Source organism: Pan paniscus, chromosome 8, assembly GCF_029289425.2.
Source record: "Pan paniscus chromosome 8, NHGRI_mPanPan1-v2.0_pri, whole genome shotgun sequence".
Classification (NCBI taxonomy): domain Eukaryota; kingdom Metazoa; phylum Chordata; class Mammalia; order Primates; family Hominidae; genus Pan; species Pan paniscus.
In genome coordinates this window covers 58,882,749-58,910,113 of record NC_073257.2, presented here as the reverse complement: position 1 = coordinate 58,910,113, position 27,365 = coordinate 58,882,749, and the positions used below count along the sequence as shown (strand labels likewise).

Genomic DNA, 27,365 nt, shown 5'->3' with positions numbered 1-27,365 from the left:
TGCAGTGGAGCGATCTCGGCTCACTGCAACCTCTGCCTCCCAGGTTCAGGCAGTTCTGCCTCAGCCTCCCGAGTAGCTGAGGCTACACGCGCGAGCCACCACGCCTGGCTAATTTTTTTGTATTTTTAGTAGAGAAGGAGTTTCACCGTGTTAGCCAGGATGTTCTCCATCTTCCGACCTCGTGATTCGCCCGCCTCGGCCCCCAACGTGTTGGGATTACAGGCGTGAGCCACTGCTCCCGGCCTATTAACTCAATCCTTAGAAAAACAAATGTGGCAAAGGTGGAATCATACAACATATGGCCTTTTGTGTCTTACGATATTCATTTTTGCATCTGAATGTTCAAACTAAATAATATCTACCTTGTGAGGCCATCTGAATCACTTAGGATGGTCCTTGGCACCAAATTTGCCTTCAAAAAAGCATTTGCTTCATTTAATTTCGATTTATTCACGAAGGGCTAAAGGACACTGCAAGGGCGGGGAAGGAGTGTGCGCCTGCGCTCTGCGCCTCCTAGAGGGCAGTCAGGGGCTTCTAGCTGACCGGAGCGGAGATCTCGCGAGACTGTCAGACGTATGGCGAGAGGTGTGGGAGGAAGATTGTGTTGTCGCGAGAACCCTGCCTTTGGGCCGTAGGTTAGTGTGGGGCCGTGTCTCAGCCACCCAAGGTCTCCTCGGATCGCCTGGAGAGGCACTCGGACCTGGTAAGAACGCTGTGGGCCGGGTGGAGGCTCGATGACCGCTGGCCCGCTGGGCCCGGGCTTGTCCGCCCCTTCCCGACCCGACCGACACCGGGACCGGCCTGCCTTCTCCTTCCCTTCCCTCCCCTCCACACGCCAGGCCCGGGCACCTCTTCCTGCCTGCCCGCCGGGCCCGGGCCTGTCTTCTCCCCTTCCCTCCACACGCCGGGCCCGGGCCTACGTTCTCGCCTTCCCGCCACACGCCGGGCCCGGGCCTGTCTTTTCCTCCCCGACCCTCCTCGTGCCCGGCCGTGGGCCTGTCCTTTCCTCCCCGACCCTCCTCACACCCGGCTCGGACACCTCCTGCTCCCCGCCGGCCTTCCCCTCTCTTTAGGTGTGACAGCTCCAAGTTTCCTGTTTCTCTCGCCTCTTGCTTGGATGTGGGGCGAGGCGAGGTCTGTTTTGCCGGACGGGCACAGAACATAATCCATTTCTAGCTTGTCAGGTGGAAATGCAAAGAAGATATTGGGTTTTTTTGGCCCTCTGTGTGCCAAACACATACTGTCACATTTAATTCTCCCAATAATCCCGAAAAGTAGCTTGATTATCTCTGTTTTACAGCTGAGAAGAGTAAGGCTTGCTCATTCATTGGTTCATTCCACCAACAATCATTTATTTGGTGCCTGTATGTTCAGGATGTTGAGGATAGCAATGAAAAAAATGGACACCTAATTCTCATGGAACTAAATTCTTGTTGTGGGGAAAACAATAATCATAATCTTACGTGGCACGGGATTTAACATGGAATGATGCCATCAAGAATGGCAGAAGTAGAATGACAGAAGTCAGAGTGCTGAATTTGTCTGACCCCAAAGGCAGAGCTTTTTTACTTTTAACTGTGCCTTTTTGTGTCACTTTCTAATCAGGGTCGGGTTCACCATAGTAACTGCCTTTTGGATGGACTTAGCTTGCTTTCCACCACGCACTTGGTAATTTGGAACTAAGTTTATAGAGACTCTTGAGTTACTTACTGGAATGAGGATGGCACAGGAAGTCATAGTTGGCCCAGTTCTATACCGCGATCCTAGTGTGACATTTCCAAACTTTAAAATACTTGAGACCGTTTGAGAAAGACTTACCCTAAGGATGCAGTGGCTTAGGCAATTTACTTGGTTTTCTCATTTGAAGATTTGCTAGCTTGCAGATTTGTTCAGATAAGTAAATGAGATTATATATGTAAAGTCCAGCACAATAACATTCCTTTCATTTTCTCCTTTCCTGCCTTCCAGGGAGCCTTTGTCCTTGGGTCTCTGAGGAAAATCCTACTCTTTGAAAGTTTTGTGGTAGTTTTTATCTAAATAAATCTCTACAATTACATTATTACCTTTGTGCAAACAGGCATTTCGGAAATGGAAAAACATGTTGAGCTATGGAAGGGGAGGAAGATGTCCTTCTCAAAGGGAGAGAAGATATTTTAGAACTACATAGTACCCCTCACCCCCCCCCTTTTTTTTTATTAAATCAGTATAGCTGTGCCAGAATCTCAGGATCCGGTGTAGGGGTTTAATAAAACTCCATAGGATATCCTGACACATATCCCTCCCCCGGTTGAGAGTCCCTAAGTTAGTGTTTTATAATACTTTCCCTCACATAGCGTTAGCATTCAGAGCCAGTCATTGCTGCTGCTGATGGACTTTGAACTCAGTCTCTTATTTCAAAGAATTAGTATTTTCTGCTTGGTTGGTGAATCTATGACACGAGTTCTCCTCTAGGTGGCAAGCTCACCATTGTGTTCTCAGGGACTATCACAGTAGTGTCAGTTTAGGTACTCAATAAATAGTTGTTGGATGAATACATAATACCTTAATACTTAATGATTCCTTCAACATACCAGGTGTGGTTAGGGACTTTGGACTCAGATCTGGGATTAAATCTTGGCTCTTCTACTTGGAAGTTTGTGACTGTAGGTAATATATTTAACCTTGTCAAGTCTGCTTTTTTTTTTTTAAATTAATGGTGATGATAATAGCCACTTTAATGGTTTATGAGGGCTAATTGAGATAGTGAGTTTTTTAAAAAAAGGCTCGGCACATAGTAGACTAGATGTAAATACTTACTGAATTCATTTACTCAGTAATTAATTATTGAGCACCTACTATACAACAGTGAACAAAAAGACAAAGTCCCTGCCATGTGGAACTTACCTTCTAGTATGTTTTCTGAAGGGAGATCAGAAAATAAATGGTTGCTACGTGCCAGACTGTGGTTAGTACTATGGAGAGTAATAAAGCATATTAAGGGGGATTGGAGGCAAGACTTTTAAAAATAAAAGATGGTGAGGAATGGCCTCAATGAGAAGATGACCTCTGAGCAGACACCTGAAGGAAGTGAAGGCCTGGGCTTGAGGATACTTGGAGGAAAGCACAAGGGCCCTGAGGCACAAGCATCCTTGTTAAGCTAAAGGAGCAGCAGGAGGAGAAGAGTAAGGGTAGAGGGGAAGAGTAGGTAGCAGTCATGAGGTTTCTGCAAGAGTCCTGGAGAGAGATGATGGTAATGAAATTGATGAACTTTATGTCTTTCTTTGTTATATCCTGTTCTTTGACTAAAAGTAATAAAAATAGGTAATACTTCTATAGCTCTTAATGTGCATCAGGCACTATTTTAAGTGCTTTACATATATTAGTCATCAGATCTTTCCAAGAAAGTATACCTAGCCTCAGAAAATGAAGATTTGTCACTCTTTAGGATATACAGTGGAATGTGCTGCTGGTTCAGAGAGCACTTTCTCAAGCAGTACTGAAATCAGCAGTGAATTCACTGCCTCTGTTCACATACTGGTTAGGTTGCAAAGGCAAGCCTAAAGTGTCAATAACAGACCACCCAACCAGTATGTATGCATTGGGTTAAGTTCAGTTTCATGGAAGAACTGTAGAAGGCCATGGCATTTTTTATTACTTTTCTTGCTATTTTTTAGTCCTTTTAAAATTTTCATCCAAGGTTTTCATCTTGACTTTGTTTTCATATAGTTATGTCTGGACACATTGCTTCAACATAGAACACACATGAACAATGTGGAGGTCTAGGCTGGAATGGGGGCCCAGTTGACCACTGTTGCTCTAGCTGGTAGGCATTAATACTATCTCCATGCATGTCAGTTAGAGGAGCTGCCATATTGTCCTTCTTAGCTTATCTTCTTTGATTGTTAAATGATAACATTGCAATGCTTAACTTCTGATATGAATGACTCTACACTCTTAATCATTCTTTTTTTTTTTTTTGAGACGGAGTCTCGCTCTGTCGCGGAGGCTGGAGTGCAGTGGGCGATCTCCGCTCATTGCAAGCTCCGCCTTCCGGGTTCACGCCATTCTTCTGCCTCAGCCTCCCGAGTAGCTGGGACTACAGGCACCCGCCACAACGCCCAGCTAATTTTTTGTATTTTTTAGTAGAGATGGGGTTTCACCGTGTTAGCCAGCATGGTCTTGATCTCCTGACCTGACCTCGTGATCCGCCCGCCTCGGCCTTCCAAAGTTTTGGGATTACAGGCGTGAGCCACCGCGCCCGGACACTCTTAGTCATTCTTATCCTAAGTTGTCATCCCTAATTTTGCTTGGCTTGATTAATCAAGATGTTCCTCTTTGGGGTTAGCAGTGTGTTTGGGGGCACCTTTGGGGCTTAATATTCCTCTTATGCAGCATTACCTAAGTGCTCTACAAATATGGCAGTTTGGTTCAGTGAAGTAGTGAGTAGCTCACAAAATAGGTTAAAAGGTTTTGTTGTCAGTTTGGTCATGGGTGAGAAGTTAAGTCTTTTAATACTGAGACAATTTCAGCTTTCAAAAGAAGATAATCTCAGGTGTGTTTTGAGCTTTATTTTGGCATTATTGTTAGTCCTCTAGGCTTTAAAGGAGGGAAAATGTTAATATTTTATCACTTGTTGGCTTCTATGGGGAGAACCACAAAGTGTTTGCCATATAAAATCAGGATAAAATGGCATTATTACTGTGATAGTAGGTAAGTTAACATATTTTCCTATCCTTGACTCTATTATGGCAAGAAGTTTCAGGTTGAATATAGTCCCCCCAATATTCAACTTGAAATTCAGTTAGAATTTCTGTGGTACTGCCAACTCTGAAGAAAAAATCCAGAGTTGGCTGTAAAATACAGTAAATGTGTCCCCTTTAACCCACAATCTTGCTGCTATTTGTGTGAATCCATGAAGCTGAGCTTTGTGGTTCTGGCAGCAGGAAAGACACTATCTCAGCACTTATTCTGGGATCATACTTTCAGTGGCAACACCCTTGCCAGCTTTGTCTTGTTTGAAAAAAGCCAAAAGTAATAGTTGTGCTAGAAACATTTTCTTTCTCTGAAAAAACCTTCCTGCATTAATACAGGCCTTAGTGGGACATCAAGTTGATTATCTATGTTTAAAGCAGAACTATACCATACTTACTGTGGCTAGTCTGAACCTAAACATTAATTTATCATATATTCATCCATTTGTCCAAAATGTCTTAGGCCTCTGTTGAATTTAGGGTGAAGCATTGTACAATTGCCAGGGACATTCTTCTCTTTATGTCGATTCAGTGGCACACATAGAATGTGAACGGTTGGTAATGACAAGGTACTGATACCAGGTTGTCTGCTTAGTATTAGGATGTACAAAGCTATTAATTCATAAATAAGACATGGTTTCTTCTCTCATGGAGCCCTCAGGCTAAGGAGGCAGGCATGTAACAATAGGGTAACATATGTTACAAGCGTCCTGCCGGAAACCCATACAGATTACAGTGGTAATGCAGGAGGGAGCAGCCAACTCTATTGGCCAAAAGTATTGAGGAGTGAGGTGCTCAGTCAGGAAAGGCTTTGTAGTTAGTGATGGCGACTTGAAAAGCAGATAGGTAGGGAGAAGAGGAGAGACTGGCATTGCTGACAGAACTGGCATAGCCAAGCTGCACAAGATAAACCAAACTATCCTATGCATAGAAAAGCTGTCCAGTAGATTAGAGTGTGGGAGCTGTTCTGGGAGACAGCAGGAGAGTCAGAGTGAGGCCAGGAAATAGACAGCTGTGATGGTTAATTTTAGGTGTCAACTTGACTGGATTAAGGACATCTAGAAACCTGGTAAAATGTTATTTTGGGGTGTGTCTGTTTCCAGAGGATATTAGGGTGTGAATCCAAGTGGATTAGGTGGGGAAAATCCACCCTCAGTGTGTGTGGACACCATCCAATCTGCTGGGGCCCAGAGAGAACAAAAACATTGAAAAGGCAGATCTATTTGCTGGAGCTGGGATACATTCTTCCTCTCCTGTCTTTGGACAACAGAACTCCAGGCTCCCCAGGCTTTGGGCTTCATGACTTGTATCATTGGCCCCCTGGGTTCTCAGGCCTTTGGCTTCAGACTGAGAGTTACACCATCTGCTTTCCTGGTTCTGAGGCCTTTGCACTTGGACTGAGCCATGGTACTGGCATCCCAGGGTCTCCAGCTTGCAGACAGCCTGTCATGGGATGACTCAGCCTGCTAATCACATGAGCCAGTTCCCCTAATAAATCCCCTCTCATATCTATATCTGTATATATCTTTATGTCTATATCTATGTCTGTCTATATAATGTTCCATCTCTCTGGAGAACCCTAACTCAAGAGCCTTATTGCCTTTAAAAGAAATTTGGACTTTATCCTGTAGGCAAATGGGGAGCCATAGGAGAGCTACGCTGCTTTAGATGAGATGATCTACTTGGGATGGTTGGTTGTTGTTTTGAGACAGCATAGAAATTCTTGAAGCAGAAGAGAGGTAAAATACCTTATGCATTTTTCCCCTTTAGAACCTAAACATTTTATAAAGACACAAGGGCAAATACTGAAGCATAAGGGAGTAAAAAGCTACACGTAAAGTGGTCTGAGTGCAGAATTTTAGATTTTTGTGATTTTCTTTATCCTTAGTCTTTTTATGTTTATGTAATATTTAATAAATCACATCATTATAGTAACAGCTACAGCTGGCTTGAGGAGAAACACGAATATAACTGTGAAACTCAGTGAACGTATACATAGGGGAGTAGCTGAAGACTTTACTGTGCTGGGGCGTTGGTCAGGATCTTTTAGAGAGGGAACAGAGACCGTTGGTTAAGTAGGTGATGGCCAACAAAGTTTCTTTGTATTTACATTGTGATCAGCCATTTTTCAGAGGCACATAAAATAGATGAAAGTTCCTGACATGAGTTATATTTTAATAGACTTAAGAATTCCTTCTTTGTTGCCATTTATGTAAATTAGTACAAAGGACCATAAAATTGTAACTTTAGTCATTCAGAAGTATGTCTGGTTTTTTTGTGTCTTTACGAAATGTATTATCCAAGGAGGGCTTTTGGAATTAGGGAGAAATTTTCTTATTTTTGATAATGAATGCCTGGATTGGGGTCCCAGAAATTGTATGCATCACAGACAAAGCAGGCACTTCCACTCTGTTCATCTGAAATCTAAGGGATACTTAATTTAGGGTAATGGCTCCTTAGTGTTCCCTTTTGGTGTTTCTCATGTGATTTTGCTTTACTCTTACTATTAACAAAAACAGCTTTATATGCATAGACAACAGCAAGTATTTTACATTCAAAAAATCGACTGAAAGGTAATAGAATTACAACATTGTCTAGATTTCATCTTTTGGCCTGATTGCATATGCAGGCTATGAGGATTATCTTGGAGAAAAGGGAAAGCTAGAAGTACCATAAGCATGATAGTCACAGGTAGGTAGGGCTATATTGCCAGGCACTGTCCTAAACATTTTAATTCATGTAATTCATTATAGTTCATATATAATTCTCATTGAGTTGGGCCCATTATCGGGTGGAGCGAGTGGGGAGAGGAGAGGCTGGAGAGGAGCCCCAGGTGCCATCCGAGGTCCTTCTAGCTGGCCTTACCCTGGGAGGCCGGGCGGGGGCAGCAGGCGTCTAGCGGGGAGGCCCAGCAGCGAGGGAGCTGCAGGGGGGCCGCGAGCGCCAGCGGGGACTGGCTGGGAGCAGGGCAACAATGGGCGGAGTTTTCCGCTCCTCCCCGCCCTTGGCTTGAGCGCTCCAGCTCGCTAGTGGCCCGGGCGAGCTGGAGCTGCCGTGTGACGCGTGGGCGGGGCGAGGCCCGGGCTCAGGGACCTTTCGCACTCGGGTCAGGGGTAAAGCAGCCTGTCGCTTGCCGGGCAGCTGGTGCGTCGGTGACCTGGCCTGTGAGGTACGTCTGGCAGCCCAGGGGCCGTAGCGGGAGCCCTTGAGGCCGGTAGCCTTGCAGGGCTGGCGCCGGGCAGGAGCCGGGTCGCAGCGGCTGACTGCACACCTGCGTGCGAATCGGCGACCGGGGCGAGGGCAAGGGCTCCTGAGGCCGCTTGGAAAGGGCTTTTGGGAAGTCTAGAAAGCCGCATGAGTCACTGTTGCTTTCGTATTAGAAATGCCTTGCTTTCGAATTAGAAATGCCTTGCGGTCGGTTTTCAGTTACTACTTTAGAAAATTGATGTGCTGGGATTTATTGCCCTCAGTTGCTTGTATAAAGGTGGACAAATCTGAGCCTAGTAAACTCTGAAGTGTTAAATCTTAAAATGTTCAATAGTGAATTTATTATCTTATTTTAAATCTGTTGCGATATTAACGTTTGTTTGTGTGGTTTTAAAAAGATTACAGAGAACCAGATTCTGGATTTCAGAAACTGCTTGTCTTGATAAGGAATTTAAAATGGGCTGGGGCTAGGGTAAGATGTATATAATCCTTGAGTTAATGAGTTGCATAAAAAACAACCTTTAGGCCGGGCGCGGTGGCTCACGCCTGTAATCCCAGCACTTTGGGAGGCCGAGGCGGGCGGATCACGAGGTCAGGAGATCGAGACCATCCTGGCTAACACGGTGAAACCCCGTCTCTACTAAAAATACAAAAAAATTAGCCGGGCGTGGCGGCGGGCGCCTGTAGTCCCAGCTACTCGGGAGGCTGAGACAGGAGAATGGCGTGAAGCCGGGAGGCGGAGCTTGCAGTGAGATCGCGCCACTGCACTCCAGCCTGGGCGGCAGAGCTAGACTCCGTCTCAAAACAAAAAAAAAAAAACCAAAACCAACCTTTAAAAAAAAGACGGAAGAAAGAACGGGTGAAGTGAAAAAAGTCTCAAGGTAAAATTGCAAAATATTTTTTAACATAATTTTTTTAAACTAAAAGCTTTACAGACGGTCTAATGCAGGTTGTCTCATCAAAGATAACCAAATTGTTCAGTTAGTATTTCGAATGTAGTACTCATAGAACACATAGGTATCCTGTGGATAGATGCTGCGCTTGGCCTTTTAGCAATGACTAGGATGCCAGGCAAATAAGTAAAAAGTAGAGGTTTTTGGAGGGGCAGGGGCAGGTGGCAAGGGGGGCAGAGAATGTGAGAGTTGGAAGGTGAGGTTACAGATGATCTAGTCTGAGCTTTCATTCTTACAGACGAATGAAGCCTGGAGTGGCTGTGATACAGACGTTGAATCAAAACTATTTGCATTGGTATTTGGCAGTGTTTTGGTTTTTCTGAGCCTATCATGACATACAAGGGTACTGTTTATTTATTTATTTATTTATTTTGAGATGGCATTTCGCTCCTGTTGCCCGGGCTGGAGTGCAATGGCTGCGACCTTGGCCCAACGCAACCTCTGCCTCCCAGGTTCAAGCGATTCTCCTGCCTCAGCCTCCCGATTAGCTGGAATTACAGGCATGCGCCACCACGCCCGGCTAATTTTGTATTTTTAGTAGAGACAGGGTTTCTCCATGTTGGTCAGGCTGGTCTCGAACTCCTGACCTCAGGTGATCCGCCCACCTTGGCCTCCCAAAGTGCTGGGATTACAGGCGTGAGTCACCGCGCCCGGCCAGTACTGTTTATTTTTGTTAGTGTTATCCAAGGCAGAAGATTCTGAACAATTGTGGTTATAATTTACTGAGGACTATGAAAATTGACTGAAAATCTTAACGGAAGTTATTTCAATAGTAATCCATTGGAATGTTAATTTTAATCACTAGTGTTGGCAAGTAAAACTACTTTACAGGTGATAATACACTAAAGGAAGAACAAGCTCATCTGGGAGAGAGAACCCAGGACTAGACCTTGGGAACTGTAGTTCTAAACCCAAATCTTACCCCTTCTGGCTGTGGCCCTTCAGATGGGTCACTTAAACTATCTGGGCTTTTGTGGCTTCATATGTAGAATGAGAGTGTTATATTAAAGAGATGACCAATATTTTTTCCAGCTTTATTTTTTATTTTTTTAAAGAGGCTTGTGAGGAGCTATTTTTCAGCTTTAAATTGTAGTTTGTGTGGGTCACAAGAGTTAAAGCTCTTTGGAAATTTTATGGTTAAGCCATATAGTAATGACTTAGCTTCATTACATAAACCACTTCATTTGTGGTTAGTTGCTCAATCCTGGTGCCATGATCTTCAGACTTCACAAATAGATTTGTGCAAAGCATTGTGTAAGCATGGCATATATAGTTTAAAGAATTCCTCGTTGAGGAAACTCCAGGTTTTGTTATTCGTTTGAAGGGTATGTGTGTTTCCTCCTCCTCTACTTCCTCCACCCCCAAATTTAGGACAGGGATACTAGAGGCAGGGAAGTTTTAGAAAGCACTTAAACTTTTAATGTTGTCTCAAAACATAAACATTTAAGGCAGTCCTCTTTTGAAGATGGTAAGGCAATATTTTGGATTACAATGGTGAAGATAAAAAGACATTTTTAGTAATCTTTTATTGATTTGAATATTAGGATCAGAGCTGATTTGGTCCAATCTTTCTACAGGTAAGAAAACAGTCAAAAATATCCATACTTGGTATATATTAGAGGATTTAGACTATTGAGTTTTTGGAGTAAATAAAAGATTGCCTTTTGCTGTGCTGTATAGTGAAAGACTAGATGGAAATCTAATATTTATTAAATAAGCACGACCTCCTTACCCCTAAGTCTGTGAGTCTATATTCCTCACATATGAATTAGGAAGTTAGGTTCCACAAGGGCAAATGGTGCAAGGTCATAGCCCTGATAAATGGCTAAAGGATTCTGTCAGGTCCTGTTCACAGCCTGTCAGCTAAACCTGATAACAATAACCACTGCAATGTGGAGGGCTTACGGTGTGCAGGCGCTAGGCTAAGTGCCGGTAGACATATAATATCTCACTTTAACCTTACTGCAGCCCCTCTGTAGCTACCATCCTTGTCTCCCTTTTTCCTGAGGAAGTTGAGGCCCAGAGAGATTATGTTACTAGCTCAGGGGTCTCAAGCTTGGAGACACAGCCAGAACTCAGGTTTGTCAGACTCCAGAGTGACCTCTTAACGGTCATGCTTGCTACTCTGGCTCTTGAACCCGAAACAAATGGTGAATAACTGTTGAAAATGGCCATGTGAACTAGTTACCTCATACAAGTCTCTTTGGATGTAACATTTCGTACAGCTGGCTTAGGCTCATTGTGATTTGAATTCGCCCATGGTTGGGGCTCTTCATTTCCGCTCTGAAGGCTTCCTCTTCATCACAGTGCAAGAGGGCAAGCCTTTGCATAGCTCCTTTCTTGGTATCTGGGCTCTGAAAGCTGACAGTGCTCTAACTGCGCCACAGGGAGGAGGAGGGACAGAGAGAGCCAAAGGCAGCAAAGGGGCAAGCATCCTGGGACTTACCATAAAGAAATGAAACAGATTTTCTTCGTGGCTGACAGATGAGTTCTCAAGATGACTTTTGAAGGATAACACTCCTTTTAATTTGAAAAAATGTGATAACTGTGTGTGGAAAAATCAGTTTTGTAACTTTTAAATCTCATCCTACATTCTGTCTATAGCTGATAAGGGCAAAGTCCAATGTGTGAACTCTTGCTGTATTCTACTCTTATTGTGTAATATTAATACTTGTGATTGAATTGAGAGGACTTGCTTTAGGAATCTAGTAATACAGTCAGCACTGTATGTATTTGAGTTTGTCTCCCGTATGTTCTGGAATTCTGGAGTTTTGACATTGTGAAGCAACAATTTAATTTTATTGATTCAATTTTACACTGTGCCAGGCATTGTGGCATTCCACACAAATGGTGAGAAGCTAAAAGTGGGAAATTTGGCACAGGTGAAGAAGGCTGGGTAACACATTTGAAAGACTGCTAAACAGGTCTTGCATGACTGGCCTAAGTGCAAAGTGAAGCAGCCCATCACGCTCCAGCTCTCCAAATCGGAGCCGGCATTTCACCCATGTGATACAGGTATTTTTCATAGTCCCTGCAGTGAGTTCCAAGTGCACACTAATGCTTCTGCCTAACACAGGCAGCTTATGGCATGCAAAAGGAGGCTGCAAAGTAACCACTGTTGGTGTGTCCAGGGTTAGAAAAATTTCCACAGGGATTTCTGTGAAATCCAATTAAGGCAGCCCTTTCTTTTTAATAGATGATTATGGAGAAAAGAGACTGACGAAACAAAATCAGCAAGGGGAAGTTAAAAAATTTCCCGAATTGTTCAGTTTCTTGTGGAAACTCTAGTTCCTGAATCCGAGTCTTTTGCTGAGATAGTGTACAGAAAGTTTGTTTTGCTGCTCTTCCCACTTCCCTCAGAATACATTATTTCTGAGGGAAGAACTCACCACTTTTGTCTCTATCCAGCTTTCAGCTAGGCACCTGGCCCTAAACTTAGTCTTAAAGATGCAGTCAAGGCCTGGCAAAGTTCCTTTGTCTGAAATGGGCAGTCAGCCACTTGGAGGACTCTACACTGGGTAGGCCACTTTTCACCCCAAAGCTGGCTTCTCCAAGAAAGTCATTGCTTTCAGGACTGTTAGGAAGTTATTTGATATATTGCCTAACATGCCTCCTATTAATGTTTTTTACCCCCTTATGTCTGTTCCAAACAAATTTAATTCTTCTAGTTGACAGGTCTCCACATACTTGAGAATGGTAATCATGTCCTCCTGGAGACGTCTCTTATCTAGGCTAAACAGCCTTCCTTCCTGGAGAAGTTTTTCATGGTTTTGAGGCCTCTCTCCCTTTTCTAAGTGTCCTCTTCTAAAGCGTGTTACTCAGAAATAAGTTTTGAATTTAGTCTAATAAACATGGAACAGGCTAATCCTGTGACAAACACTATACTTTTGGTAAATGTAGTCAAATAGTATGTAAGTTATTTTTTCCCACAGACCCAGCACACTGCGAATTCATAGAGAATTTACTTTCGGTTAAAGATTTCCACCCTTTAAAAAGGAATTATTCTCTTCCTTGCCCTCCCTAATTAAAGTGAAAAAACTTACATTTTGTTTTGTAAGATTGAACAGCTATGTAGAGATTGTTTTGGGATCTGTTTCTGTCACAGCCCCATGTTACCTCCAGCTTTAATGTTTGTCTTGTGTGTTTTCATACAGGTAATTAGGAAAAACAGGGATCTGCCTCTCAAAACTTTACAAACTGGCCTTAGTCTGTCATCCTTTGAGTATTTTGTAAAAAATAATCTTATTATTCAGTTTAATTGTGCTTCTCTTTAGCTGATATTCACTTTGTCCACAGTGATAACATATAGTCTTGCCACAAGTCTTCTGTCATCCCTTTGTGTCTACAGCATTACCTTGACTTGCCAGTTTAGTAAAACAATCCAAAAGGAAATAACTGGTATCACAAGGCTTAGTGAACCTATTCTGAGCTCTAGTAATCACTGCTCTCATTTTCTCAGTGTTTAAAAATCATGTCATTGTTCTTCCAGTAGCTTTTGTTAAGTTTTACTTTATGGCTTTAATGACACTCATGTGTTACAGTCTCATTTTATCATTATATGCTGTTCTTCCCATTTGTGTTTCCTTTCGCTCCTAAACCCAAGCTTCTTAGAGAACTCTGTATTTACCCACACCAATTTCTGTGTCTCCTTTATATGAGAATCATGAAATCATTTTGTCACATATAATCTGTTATATATAATGCACATTCTTTTATATATTATATATTACATATATTCTCTCTATATAAAACATGTATCTCTATATCTGTTATATTCTTTTTTGTTGTTGTTTTGAGACAGAGTTTCACCCTCTTTCCCAGGGTGGAGTGCAGGTGCAATCACGGCTCACTGCAGCTGCGACCTCCTGGGCTCAGGTGATCTTCCCACCTCAGCCTGCCAAGTAGCTGGGACTACAGGTGCACACCACCACATGTGGCTAATTTTTATATTTTGTAGAGACGGGGTCTGGCTATTTTGCCCAGGCTGGTCCCAAACTCCTGGGATCAAGTGATCCACCTACCTTGGCCTCCCAAAGTACTAGAATTACAGGTGTGAGCCACCGTGCCCGGCCCTATGTTATATTTTTGAGAACTTCCTAGCTGTGAAGTCATTCTTAAGTTCTTCCTAAATAAAAAAAAAAAGTTCTACCTAAAAGGGGGAAATTAAAAATTCCGTCTTCTAAACAGTGTTCTAAACTTGATTGTTTGCAGCTTATTTTGAAAGTAATCAAAGATCCTTCTGTACCTTTTAGTCTTCATCTCTAAATCTACAAAGAGGAACACATGCCTCATATGACTATATGTGTGTTATAAATAGAAAATGATATTCTAATGTTCTTTTAACTTTTCAGGACACTGTATGCTCTTTGATTCAGGACAATTAGTGTATTTTTCCAGAAATAGCTATTCACATGTAAAGTGTCACTAAAGTAGATTATAGAGTTTTATGGCAGGAACAGTGGTAGAGGGAAGGGAGGAGACAATATTTATTAAGAGTATCTTATGTGCTAGGTTTGGTGTTGGAAAGTAATCTAAGTAGTTAGTAATGGGAGTTGGCTGGAATGATCATTTGAGGGATGATCGAAAGGTGGTTTTTGGTTGTAATTATGGTGCTATTTATATATATTTTTTTCTTTTAAAGGAGCAGTGAGGAGAATGAATACCTTCCAAGACCAGAGTGGCAGCTCCAGTAATAGAGAACCCCTTTTGAGGTGTAGTGATGCACGGAGGGACTTGGAGCTTGCTATTGGTGGAGTTCTCCGGGCTGAACAGCAAATTAAAGATAACTTGCGAGAGGTGTGACATGTGCTTTTCTCTTCTGTTGTCTGGACTCTTGACACAGGGCTGATTAGAGCATGGCCAAGGACTTGGTCTCTCCGTGCCAGCAAAAAATTTCACCCCATGCCTTGCGTGGTCTACTTGGTCCCCGTCAGTTGCCTGATATACTGGTGCCTTTCATCCCAAGGGGAAATAAGGCAGATGCTAGAAGAGTCTGGAAAACCCTGTGCCATTCTAGAAAATCCTATTCAGCATGCATTTTTGATTACTCCTCTGTGTGATTCCTCAGGCACTGTAACCAGTAAAAATATGAAATGAGTGAGCAGTATCCTCTCAGCTGCATCCTCTTGATTGCATGAAGGATGCACTTGAGCATCCTCCCCGTCATCTTTTAGCTGGTTAATGGCATTGTTCTGTAAATGACTATCTGTTAGGGCAAGCCAGAGTGAAATCTGTTGTTGGTTCCAGTAGTGTTTTGTTGTTGTGTGTGTTAGACCAAGTATTACATGACTTTGAAACACAACTTTATTAAACAGAAAAAAATGTGTTTTAAAATACAGTTTCTTATGTATATTGTCACGGATAATTTATGGCCTGTTTTGACTTTTTCCCTTGGGATTTTTATATTTAGCCCTGTTTGAATCACTGTTTATGCTTCCAGAAATATTAGTTTATAATTTTACTTAAATTGTCTACCCTAATGGTCTTTTAGCTGTTGACATGTGGTGGCACATCTCTTTACTAAATTGGCCTGCTGTAAATGGACCGCTCATTCTGTGGGGTGAGAAAAGAGATAAGGGGCTAGCTATTAAGTTAATACTCTGTCTTTATTCTGCTGATAAACTTGTAAAACCGTAGGTTTTTAAATTATGTGGAAAACTGAGGGGATCAGTATTTCCTGGTACATTCTTGTATTTTCTCTTGATTAGAACACCCAAATTAAACCTAATCCTCTTAGAAGGCTGGGTATTGAAGGAGGATTTTAGAGTTTAGGTATGCCTTTATGGCTAGGATTCTTAAATTGGGGTCCATAGGGCTTTAGTGGGTCCTTTCGTGGGCTTTGGAACACTAAACCCTGAAATTATAGGCAAAATCTTGAAAATAAACATTTTTTCTGGGGAGATACTTCATAGATGTCATTGGATAATTAAAAGGATTTGTGGTCCCCCCAACCCCACCCCCCAAAAAAAGTTTTAGAAACTCACTATTCTTTGGGAAACATCATTCTTTGGGATTAACACTAGGAAGCTAACATGTATGTGTTTCCTAGGTCAAAGCTCAGATTCACAGTTGCATAAGCCGTCACCTGGAATGTCTTAGAAGCCGTGAGGTGTGGCTGTATGAACAGGTGGACCTTATTTATCAGCTTAAAGAGGAGACACTTCAACAGCAGGCTCAGCAGCTCTACTCGGTAAGGTGACTGCATGGCTAGAATTGGTTTGAGCATGGCTTCTGGTTGCCAGAGAGTATCTTCCTTGTAATGCAGTGTTAATATAGATCAGATAGAAGTTTAATCTCAAGTGCTGTTTGGTAACTTGAGTATATCTGGTGCTTTTGGTGTCATTGTGGCTAGTTGGTTTCATTTTTCTTTTAGTTATTGGGCCAGTTCAATTGTCTTACTCATCAACTGGAGTGTACCCAAAACAAAGATCTAGCCAATCAAGTCTCTGTGTGCCTGGAGAGGTAATGACCCTTTTTGCGTATTTTAACTTTTGACTCTTTAACTTTGGTTTAAAAGAAAGTCGATTTTGTAACTCATTGCTTGTGTTATATTTAACTTCTATGTTGCTAGGATAAGATCATTCTGCTTCATGTATTTAATATTATACTTGCTGATACATGAATAAGCCATCTATCTTTGGTTGAGTTTCTTAGAGAAGTGTAATCATTTAAAATTACTCACAATTTGGCTTTTGTTTTAGATGAAGTTGATGAAACAGATATTCCTTAAAAATAGCCAATTTTGTTTTTTTTTCCCCAGACTGGGCAGTTTGACCCTTAAGCCTGAAGATTCAACTGTCCTGCTCTTTGAAGCTGACACAATTACTCTGCGCCAGACCATCACCACATTTGGGTCTCTCAAAACCATCGTGAGTAATCTCATATGCTTCACTGGGCACTTCTCATATCTGTGGCCTCACAGCTAGTCTTAAAAAAAATTGCTATGAATAGTGACTTTCTTGAGAATTTGATTAGCTTCAAAAATTTCATGTTCTCAGCTGGGCGTGGTGGCTTACGCCTGTAATCCTAGCACTTTGGGAGGCCGAGGAGGGCGGATCACTTGAGGTCAGAAGTTCGAGACCAGCCTGGCCAACATGGTGAAAACCCATCTCTATTAAAAATACAAAAAAATTAGCTGGGCGCCTATAATCCCAGCTACTTGGAAGGCTGAGGCAGGAGGATCGCTTCAACCTGGGAGGCAGAGGTTGCAGTGACCTGAGATCGTGCCACTGCATTCCAACCTGGGCGACAAACAGTGAGACTCCGCCTAAAAAAAAAAAAAATTCATATTCTGATTAAGTTGCCTAGGTTGGTAGTTCTTGGAATGTAGTACACACTCAGTGATACTCTTTGGAATGCCTCATGTATCTCTCTAAATACTTTTGACATATTTTTTGTAAAATTTATGGCTTGAATAGTTTTTAATAAAGAACGAAACGTTTGGGTCTTGTTAAAACTGGTAATACAACCAATTCTGGTAAAGATTTTTTATATAATAGTTATGTGGTAGAGTATTCTCAAATTTGATAACTACTTTGTAAGTCATGGAATTTAGTGTGAACAGTATTTCTAATGAAATGGTAATGCTTTAACATTTTTGAAATTTGGAATTATAATTTCACTTTTTTGGCAGCATAGCATAAATAACATGGTTAAATTATCTCTATTTTGTAGCAAATTCCTGAGCACTTGATGGCTCATGCTAGTTCAGCAAATATTGGGCCCTTCCTGGAGAAGAGAGGCTGTATCTCCATGCCAGAGCAGGTAAAATATCATTTTGTTTTTGGTAATTGAGTCATTACTTGGCTTATACTTCCTTTGGCTTTTATATAGCATTAAAAAAATGCTAGTATTTGTAAAAAGGCACCAGTGGCAATGAGTTAGTTTATGAAATTGAATGCTTCCCTTGAGACCTAATGCCAAATAGAAATTTAGATGTCTTGTCGGGGCTGATTAACAGAAAAAGTAATTATCAATCATTTCACAGGAAATTATCATTAGCTGTCTTACTGATACTGGTTCTCTGTGAGCAATCCTCTTTATAATTTGTAGAGATGATTTATTTCTAAAGGAATGGCAATGTGAATAAAGGTTTCTATATGTTTTAGTTGAGAAGAGCCCTAGAGATCAGCTGTGTGTCTCTTGTTTTATAATTGTGAAAATTGAGGCTCTTGGAAGGCACATGATTTGCCCAGGGTCAGTGGCAAGCCAAGATTAGAGAGTGGCTCTTCTCTTTTTCTGGTGAACTTTCTACTGCATTTGACATTCCTTGTTTTGTGATTAACAGAAGTCAGCATCCGGTATTGTAGCTGTCCCTTTCAGCGAATGGCTCCTTGGAAGCAAACCTGCCAGTGGTCATCAAGCTCCTTACATACCCAGCACCAACCCCCAGGACTGGCTTACCCAAAAGCAGACCTTGGAGAACAGTCAGGTCTGTTGCTGCTTTTATTGTTTCTACAGTAGACACAGCAGTAGGTGGAGTTAGTTACTAATCAGTAGTACTATGTGTCATTGTTAACTTTTTGGTTGCAGTCTGGAAACATTTATTAATAGTCTCTTCATCATAGAAAGTTTAGAAAATAAGGAACTCTTTATCATAGAAAATTTTAAAAATAAAGAATTTTATATTAAAAAAGCCCACAAACCCATAATCTCAACACAAAGAGAAAAACACTGTAACAATAAAAGTGAAGTATTTATATACTTCAGTTTTCTATACATACATATTTTAAAAGAACCATTCTGTAAGTCCTGTTTCGGTAAGTAGATTTTTTTTTTTCACCAGGATAACATTAACATATTTCTCTGTCATTTAATTTCTTCTGTAAAGTATTTAATAGTATATAATTGATTGGCTGTAATTTAAATTCAAGTTTTTCTGGATATAAAAAAGGATTCCCTAAACATCCAGGAGCCAATTATTTGTATGCATTCTTGATTAGTTCCTTAGGAGTACATTTCTAGAAATTGCATTCCTAGATTATAATTCTGCTTACCCTTTAAGACTTTGGATACATATTGCCAATTTGGCTTCCCAGGAAGTTGCCAACAGTTTATAGTCTCACCAGCAGAATATTCAGGGTACCTGCTTCCCTGAAACCTAAGAGTAATAGTCATTTAGGTTTTTTGCTCTGAATTTGACACAAAATAGCAATTTTGCTTTTGTTTTTTCTTCCATTAGTAAGGAGGTTGAGTATTTTCTTTTTTCGTTTTTTTTTTTTTTCCGAGACCGAGTCTTGCTCTGTCTCCCAGGCTGGAGTGTAGTAGCGGGATCTCGGCTCACTGCAAGCTCCGTCCTGCGGGTTCATGCCATTCTCCTGCCTCAGCCTCCTGAGTAGCTGGGATTACAGGCGCTTGCCACCACACCCTGCTAATTTTTTGCATATTTTTTAGTAGATACGGGGTTTCACCGTGTTAGCCAGGATGGTCTCTATCTGACCTTGTGATCTGCCTGCCTCGGCCTCCCAAAGTGCTGGGATTACAGGCGTGAACCACCGCGCCTGGCCAAGTATTTTCATGTTTATTAGGCTTCTTTGATGACTTGCCTGATCATATCCTTTGCTTATTTTTTGTGCTTTATTTGTAAAGGCATATTACACCCTTTTCTATCAGATAAGAGTATCTAAATAGAGAAATCCCTTGCCTTTTGGCTTTGTGTACTTAAATTTCAAAACACTGGGCAAGACAGTAAATATGCAGACAGGGCCGGGCGCGGTGGCTCACGCCTGTAATCCCAGTACTTTGGGAGGCTGAGGTGGGCGGATCACGAGGTCAGGAGATCGAGACCATCCTGGCTAACACGGTGAAACCCCGTCTCTACTAAAAACACACACACAAAAAAATTAGCCGGGCGTGGTGGTGGGCGCCTATAGTCCCAGCTACTCGGGAGGCTGAGGCAGGAGAATGGCGTGAACCTGGGAGGCAGAGCTTGCAGTGAGCTGAGATTGTGCCACCGCACTCCAGCCTGGGTGACAGAGCGAGACTGTCTCAAAAAAAAAAAAGTGCAGACAGAATCTCCAAAGCAGTCATAATTGTTCTGGCAAACTAATACTGTGTACTTTTTGTGTAGACTTCTTCCAGAGCCTGCAATTTCTTCAATAATGTCGGGGGAAACCTAAAGGGCTTAGAAAACTGGCTCCTCAAGAGTGAAAAATCAAGTTATCAAAAGTGTAACAGCCATTCCACTACTAGTTCTTTCTCCATTGAAATGGAAAAGGTTGGAGATCAAGAGCTTCCTGATCAAGATGAGATGGACCTATCAGATTGGCTAGTGACTCCCCAGGAATCCCATAAGCTGCGGAAGCCTGAGAATGGCAGTCGTGAAACCAGTGAGAAGTTTAAGCTCTTGTTCCAGTCCTATAATGTGAATGATTGGCTTGTCAAGACTGACTCCTGTACCAACTGTCAGGGAAACCAGCCCAAAGGTGTGGAGATTGAAAACCTGGGCAATCTGAAGTGCCTGAATGACCACTTGGAGGCCAAGAAACCATTGTCCACCCCCAGCATGGTTACAGAGGATTGGCTTGTCCAGAACCATCAGGACTCATGTAAGGTAGAGGAGGTGTGCAGAGCCAATGAGCCCTGCACAAGCTTTGCAGAGTGTGTGTGTGATGAGAATTGTGAGAAGGAGGCTCTGTATAAGTGGCTTCTGAAGAAAGAAGGAAAGGATAAAAATGGGATGCCTGTGGAACCCAAACCTGAGCCTGAGAAGCATAAAGATTCCCTGAATATGTGGCTCTGTCCTAGAAAAGAAGTAATAGAACAAACTAAAGCACCAAAGGCAATGACTCCTTCTAGGATTGCTGATTCCTTCCAAGTCATAAAGAACAGCCCCTTGTCGGAGTGGCTTATCAGGCCCCCATACAAAGAAGGAAGTCCCAAGGAAGTGCCTGGTACTGAAGACAGAGCTGGCAAACAGAAGTTTAAAAGCCCCATGAACACTTCCTGGTGTTCCTTTAACAAAGCTGACTGGGTCCTGCCAGGAAAGAAGATGGGCAACCTCAGCCAGTTATCTTCTGGAGAAGACAAGTGGCTGCTTCGAAAGAAGGCCCAGGTGAGCATAAACATCAAAATAGCACTGGTTTGAGTTTTATTTATTTATTCATTTATTTTGAGATGGGGTCTCTGTCACTCAGGCTGGAGTGCAGTGGTGCGATCTCAGCTCATTGCAACCTCCCCTTCTGAGGCTCCAGGCGTCCCCCTGCCCGCACTATAGCCTCCTGAGTAGCTGGGACCATAGGTGTGCACCACCATGCCTGGCTAATTTTTTGTATTTTTGGTAGAGATGGGGTTTTGGCCTGGGCTGGTCTCTGAACTCCTGAGCTTAAGCGATCTGCCCGTCTTGGTCTCCTAAACTGCTGGGATTACAGGCGTGATCCACCACGCCCAGCCTAGAGTTTTATATTTCATAATCCCAAACCTTGCAAACCGGCCAGCCAGATCCTTAAATATGTTAAATACTAAATTTGGAATGGAGGATTTATGATTTTTTTGTGCATTTTCCAGGCCTAAGCCCCATCCTTCAGGAAAGAAAAGAATCTAGCCTGTTTTATTGCTATTTATGGAAAATATTTGGGGTAGAAATAACAATTGTCACCTTTGTTTTTGGTTGTTACAGAGAATGGCCAACATTTAAATTATTCTCTGTAGACCCTATTTGGAAGATAAGTTGGTCTCATGCCTCCTAGTTTTCATGAAGCAACCTACTCTTTTCTTTTATTGCAGGAAGTATTACTTAATTCACCTCTACAGGAGGAACATAACTTCCCCCCAGACCATTATGGCCTCCCTGCAGTTTGTGATCTCTTTGCCTGTATGCAGCTTAAAGTTGATAAAGAGAAGTGGTTATATCGAACTCCTCTACAGGTGGGTACATGCCACCAGCATGAAAATTAGATTATAGCTATTTATAAAATAAATGTTTTGTCTTACATATGAAGTCATACTTGGCTCACTGAACCATATCCCTTTTAATAGTATGTATATTAGGCAAGTGAGGGTGGGACGGGGGAGCTCATAAAAAGTTGATGTATTTTAATTGAATTTGCTTTATGAACTAACTAGGCATACTTCAAAATGAACTTTCAAGATGTAACCGTTGGGAATTTTCAGATCCCATGTGGATTCTAGTAGTTTATATACCTACCTCGAAGGTGGGTTTGGTTCCAGGCCACTGCAGTAAAGCAAATATCCCAATAAAGTGAGCTACACAAATACTTTGGTTTCCCATTGCATATAAAAGTTGTATATAATACACTATAGTTAAGTCTGCAATAACATTATGTCTTAAGAAGAAACCAATGTACATACCTCAATTAAAAAGTATTTTATTACTACAAAATGCTGATGGTCATCTGAGCCATTAACACATAATCTTTTTGCTGTTGGAGGTTCTTGCCTTGATGTTGATTACTGCTGACTGATTAGGATGGCAGCTGCTTGAAGGTTGGGATGGCGCTGTCAGTTTCTTTAAATAAGATAATGAAGTTTGCTGCATCGATTGACTTTTCCTTTCACGAAATATTTCTAACATGTGATGCTGTGTGATAGCATTTTATCCACAGTAGAACTTTCAAAATTGGAGTCAAACCATGTTGCTGCTTTATCCACTAAGTTTAATATTCTAAATCCTTTGTTGTCACTTCAACAATACACAGCATCTTCTCCAGTAGATTCTATCTCAAGAAATCACTTTCTTTGCTCATCCGTAAGAAGCAACTGCTCATCTGTTTAAGTTTGATCATGAGATTGCAGCAATTCAGTCACATATTCAGGCTCTACTTCTAATTCTACTTCTCTTGCTGTTTCCACCACATCTGCAGTTACTTCCTCCACTGAAGTCCTGAGTTCCTCCAAGCCATCCATGAGGGTGGGAATCTGTTTCTTCCAAACTCCTGTTAATGTTGATATTTTGACTTCCTCTCATGAATCATGAATGATCTTAGTGGCACCCAGAATGGTGAATCCTTTCCAGGTTTTCAGTTTACTTTGCCCAGATCTATCAGAGGAACCTAGGTAGCTAGGGCCTTAAAAAATGTATTTCTTAAATAATACTTGAAAGTTGAAATTACTCTTTGATCCATAGGCTGCAGAATGGATGTTTTATTAGCAAACATGAAAACATTAATCTCCTTCTGCATCTCCATCAGAGCTTTTGGGTGACCAAGTGCACTGTCAATGGGTGTAGTATTTTGAAAGGAATGTTTTTTTTCTGAGCAGTAGTTCTCAACAGAGGGCTTAAAATATTCAGTAAACCATGCTGTGAACAGGTGCGCTGTCATCCAAGCTTTGTTGTTCCATTTCTAGAGCACAGGCAGAGTAGATTTAGCATAATTCTCAAGGGCTCTAGGATTGAAGCACTGGCTTCAACTTAGCCACCAGTGGCCAGGTGCAGTGGCTCAGGCCTGCAATTCCAGCACTTTGGGAGGCAGAGGTAGGAAGATTGCTTGAGCCAAGGAGTTCAAGACCAGCCTGGGCAACATACAGAGACCCTGTCTGTACAAAAATTAACAAATTAACTGGGTATGGTGGAGCATGCTATAGTCCCAGCTACTCAGGAGGCTGAGGTGGGAGAATCTTGTGTCTGGAAGGTCAAGGCTGCAGTGTGCTATAATAGCTCTGCTGCAGTCTTGCCTGGTTGACAGAGGGAGACCCTGTCTCAAAAAAAAAAAAAAAAAAAAAAAAGTCACTGGCTGTGTTAGTCCCTAACAAGAGAGTCCATCTGTCCTTTGAAGCCAGGCATTCACTTAATCTCTCTAGCTATCAGTTCTAGATGACTGCTTCTTCCAATAGGAAGTTGTTTTGTCTGCACTGAAAATGTTGAGTGTAGCCAACTTCATTTACGATCTTGGCTAGATATTCTGGATAACTTGCTACTTCACCTTGCATTTTTGCTATGGAGATGGCTTCTTTCCTTAAACCTCATGAACCAACCACTGCTAGCTTCAAACATGACTTCTGGTTCCTGACCTCTCTCAGCCTTCATAAAATTGAAGAGAATTAGGGCCTTACTCTGGGGTTACGCTTTGGCCTAAGGGAATGTCGTGGCTAGTTTGATCTCCTATCGAGACCACTAAAACTTTCTCCATATCAGAAATAAGGCTGTTTGCTTTTTAAATCATTCATCTGTTCACTGGAGCAGCACTTCTAGTTTTTTTCAAGAACTTTTCAGCCAGAGAATGAGAAGCTGAAAAACAACAAAAAACTTTGCTTTTGTGCTCACAGCTTGGCTGGTCCAAAAGGCCTGCCCAGCTTTCAGCCTCCCGTGGCCTTCAACATGACTTTCTTGCTAAGTTTAATCATTTCTGGCTTTTGATTTAAAGAAGAGTGAGAGATGGGGACTCTTCCTTTTAGTTGAACACTTAGATGCAATTGTAGGGTTAATAATTGGCCTAATTTCAATCTTGTTTTGTCTCAGGGAACAGGGAGGCCTGAGGAGAGAGAAGAGAAATGGGGAAAGGCTGTTTGGTGGGCATTCAGGACATTTATTGATGAAAAGTTTACCATCTTTAATGGGCACAGTTCATGACACAAATGCTTAATTTGTAAAAAATACAATGTAACAAGGGTATACCTGTATTGGGAAATGAGTCAGAGCTTTAAGGCAGGGAGAATTTGCTTTTATTCTTCAGTGAAGTAACTTATCATCTGTGGGTGTCTCTTTACAGATGTGAAGAAATGGACAAGAGTTGAGCAGCCTTTCTGCTGATTATCACACATCATGAGCTGAGTGACTGCAGCTTGCCAAATCTTTGTGTTTCTGGGTCTGACCAGTTAGCTTAGTTCTTCTCCTGCCTAATTTTGAACTAGTAAAGCAAAGTGAGTCATCAGATTATGAGTTACTGTTTAAAAGAAAAATGCTGTTTATTCATGCTGAGGTGATTCAGTTCCCTCCTTCTTACAAAAGTATTTTAATTCACCCCACACTAGAAATGCAGCATCTTTGTGGACGTCTTTTTCACAAGCCTCCAAGGCTCCTTAGATTGGGTCGTTACTAAAAGTACATTAAAACACTCTTGTTTATCGAAGTATATTGATGTATTCTAAAGCTAGTAAACTTCCCTAACGTTTAATTGCCCTACAGATGCTTCTCTTGCTGTGGGTTTTCTTTTGTTAGTGGTCTGAAATAATGATTTTCCTGTTCTATTAATACATAGTGTATTTTGCACAAAAAATTTAACCTGGTCAATAGTGATTACCAAAATATATATTAATAATTTTGGCAATTTTTGACATTAATTATGAAACATTTTAGCCCACGTTCTACATTATTCTTCACTTAAACTCAGCTACTGCAAATTTTGTCTTTCTGTAAATGTTATTAAAATATCCAGTGAGCTCTTTAGAAGGACTCAGTATTATTTCAAGACCATTTTTGAGGTAATTCTAGCCTTTTAAAATATTCTACAGACCTATGGGGCTTAAAAGAACCCCAGTACCGACTAAGCAAATAGGCAAAAGACATGTTGGAAATGTAGTATAGTACTTGAAACAGTCACTATTATAGGGATAATTGGTGCATCCTGTGTAAATGGAAGCTGAGCTTGACACCTGGTGCTTTTAAGTAGGGATAAAGTCATCCTCTCACTGCAAGCACAGCATACCTGTACCTCCAAAAGTGACGTTTTAGTGAACAGGCCGTTTTCAACACTTGTGCCTTGGGGTGTTCGTTGAAGCTTTGTGAAAACTACTGATGTTTTCTCAGTCTCCTTAAAGTTACGTCCATGCTTTAAAATGTCTGTGTAGGAGAGAAGTGGGGTTTATAATGTTTTCTCTAAGATATCTTTGCTGCTTTCCAGACTTTGAAACTATTAAGCTTCTTAACTGCCTCTTACTGGAAATACTTCTGGGGAAACTTCATGGTCCCAAAATGTCATTGCCATACAGCTTCACTAGAGTTCTTTGAACCACAGCTGAAAAGAGCTTTGTATTATTTTTTAATTCCCTCCCCAGATATCATTTAGGAGTATTATATAAAGGTGGTGGGCAAAAACAATGTGAGGAGCCTTTCCAGTTATCTTGAGTTGCAGCTCTGTAGTTTCTTGAGGCCAAACACACTGTATTTTACAAGTCAAAATATAATTTACATTAATCACTATGTTAATGAGTATGTAAAACATTCTTTTGCATTGATGAATTTTGTATCTGCTTCCATTAAAAGCATAACAGCCATAGTTGTTGCGTGTTATTTGTAAAACTATTTGTCACAAGTGTGGTGTGGTACCACATAACGTGGTAACTTTTGGTTAGTAATCCAGCTGAGAAACAGCTTGAACATAAAAATAACATCAGTGTATTTTATGAAAAATTAGCAAACAATAGGTATATTAACCTCCATTTTCAGTCTTTTATAAAAACTATTCACATCTATTAAAAAAAAACCTATGGGACTTCAGCCAAGATTCAGTGCCTTTCTACTGGATTCCTCTTACTAGATGCATCCGAAAAGGCCCTAGTCTACTTTCTCCAATCATATAGCCACAAGGTATTTAATACAGTAATATTTATGTGTATAACCTGTAGTGCAATTATACACGATTAACTTCATATGGTGGATGAGAAAACAAACTCAGAAATTTAACAATTTGGTCTCATGTCCTTTAGTTTTCCCAAGGCTTCCTTGAAAAACATCTAGCTCTTGGCCAGGCACGGTCGCTCACGCCTGTAATCCCAGCACTCTGGGAGGCCAAGGCAGGTGGATCACCTGAGGTCAGGAGTTCGAGACCACCCTGACCAACATAGTAAACCCCGCCTCTACTAAAAATACAAAAATTAGCTGGGCATGATGGCAAGTGCCTGGAATCCCAGCTACTTGGGAGACTGAGGCAGAATTACTTGAACCCGGGAGGTGTTCAAGTAATCTCAGCAGTGCGCTGAGATTGCACCACCGCACTCCAGCCTGGGCAACAGAGACCCTGTCTCAAAAAAAAAAAAAAAAAAAACCTGGCTCTTAATTATTCCTAGTAAGGCGTGAGTTAATATGTATGGAATGAAGCAGGATTGTTGGAAAGATTGTTGTAGCATGCTAGTCTAACGGCTGACCTGAAATACCTTGAGGTGGTTTAGTACCAGCTCTATTGGTGAATGCCACCAGTAGCTCATTTCTTTTTTTGAAATGGAGTCTCACTCTGTCACCTGGGCTGGAGTGCAGTGGCATGATCTGGGCTCACTGCAACCTCCGCCTCCTGGGTTCAAGTGATTCTCCAGCCTCAACCTCCTGAGTAGCTGGGGTTACAGGTGCACACCCACCACACCCGGCTGATTTTTGTATTTTTAGTAGAGACAAGGTTTCACCATATTGGCCAGGCTGATTTTCAAACTCCTGACCTCAGGTGATCCACCTGCCTTGGCCTCCCAAAGTACAGGGATTACAGGCGTGAGCCACCACACCCGGCCACCAAGTAGCTCATTTTAACACAAACACGAAGATGTTGTTTTGCCCACTGGGACAGAAAATGCCAAGGGTACCTTTCACTTT

General features: G+C 41.7%; 2 protein-coding genes across 9 annotated transcripts in view; one reads left to right on the top strand and one right to left on the bottom strand.

The window, feature by feature from the left end:
- TIMM23 (translocase of inner mitochondrial membrane 23) overlaps positions 1-27,365 on the bottom strand; it is a 253,508-nt gene that overhangs the window by 191,831 nt on the left and 34,312 nt on the right. The gene's annotated exons all lie outside the window — the stretch shown is intronic.
- On the top strand, positions 508-26,061 carry NCOA4 (nuclear receptor coactivator 4). 2 transcript variants are annotated; one of them, XM_003811807.4, is made up of 10 exons: positions 508-703; positions 14,532-14,686; positions 15,939-16,079; positions 16,263-16,351; positions 16,650-16,758; positions 17,564-17,653; positions 18,177-18,320; positions 19,959-20,942; positions 21,614-21,754; positions 24,556-26,061. In XM_003811807.4, the coding sequence occupies exons 2-10, from the start codon at positions 14,546-14,548 to the stop codon at positions 24,559-24,561; spliced, it is 1,845 nt and encodes a 614-aa protein (XP_003811855.1). In that variant the 5' UTR covers positions 508-703; positions 14,532-14,545; the 3' UTR covers positions 24,562-26,061. The 2 variants fall into 2 exon arrangements, with proteins under 2 accessions (XP_003811855.1, XP_063463742.1); XM_063607672.1 differs by lacking the exon at positions 24,556-26,061 and having other exon boundaries at positions 546-703; positions 21,614-24,530.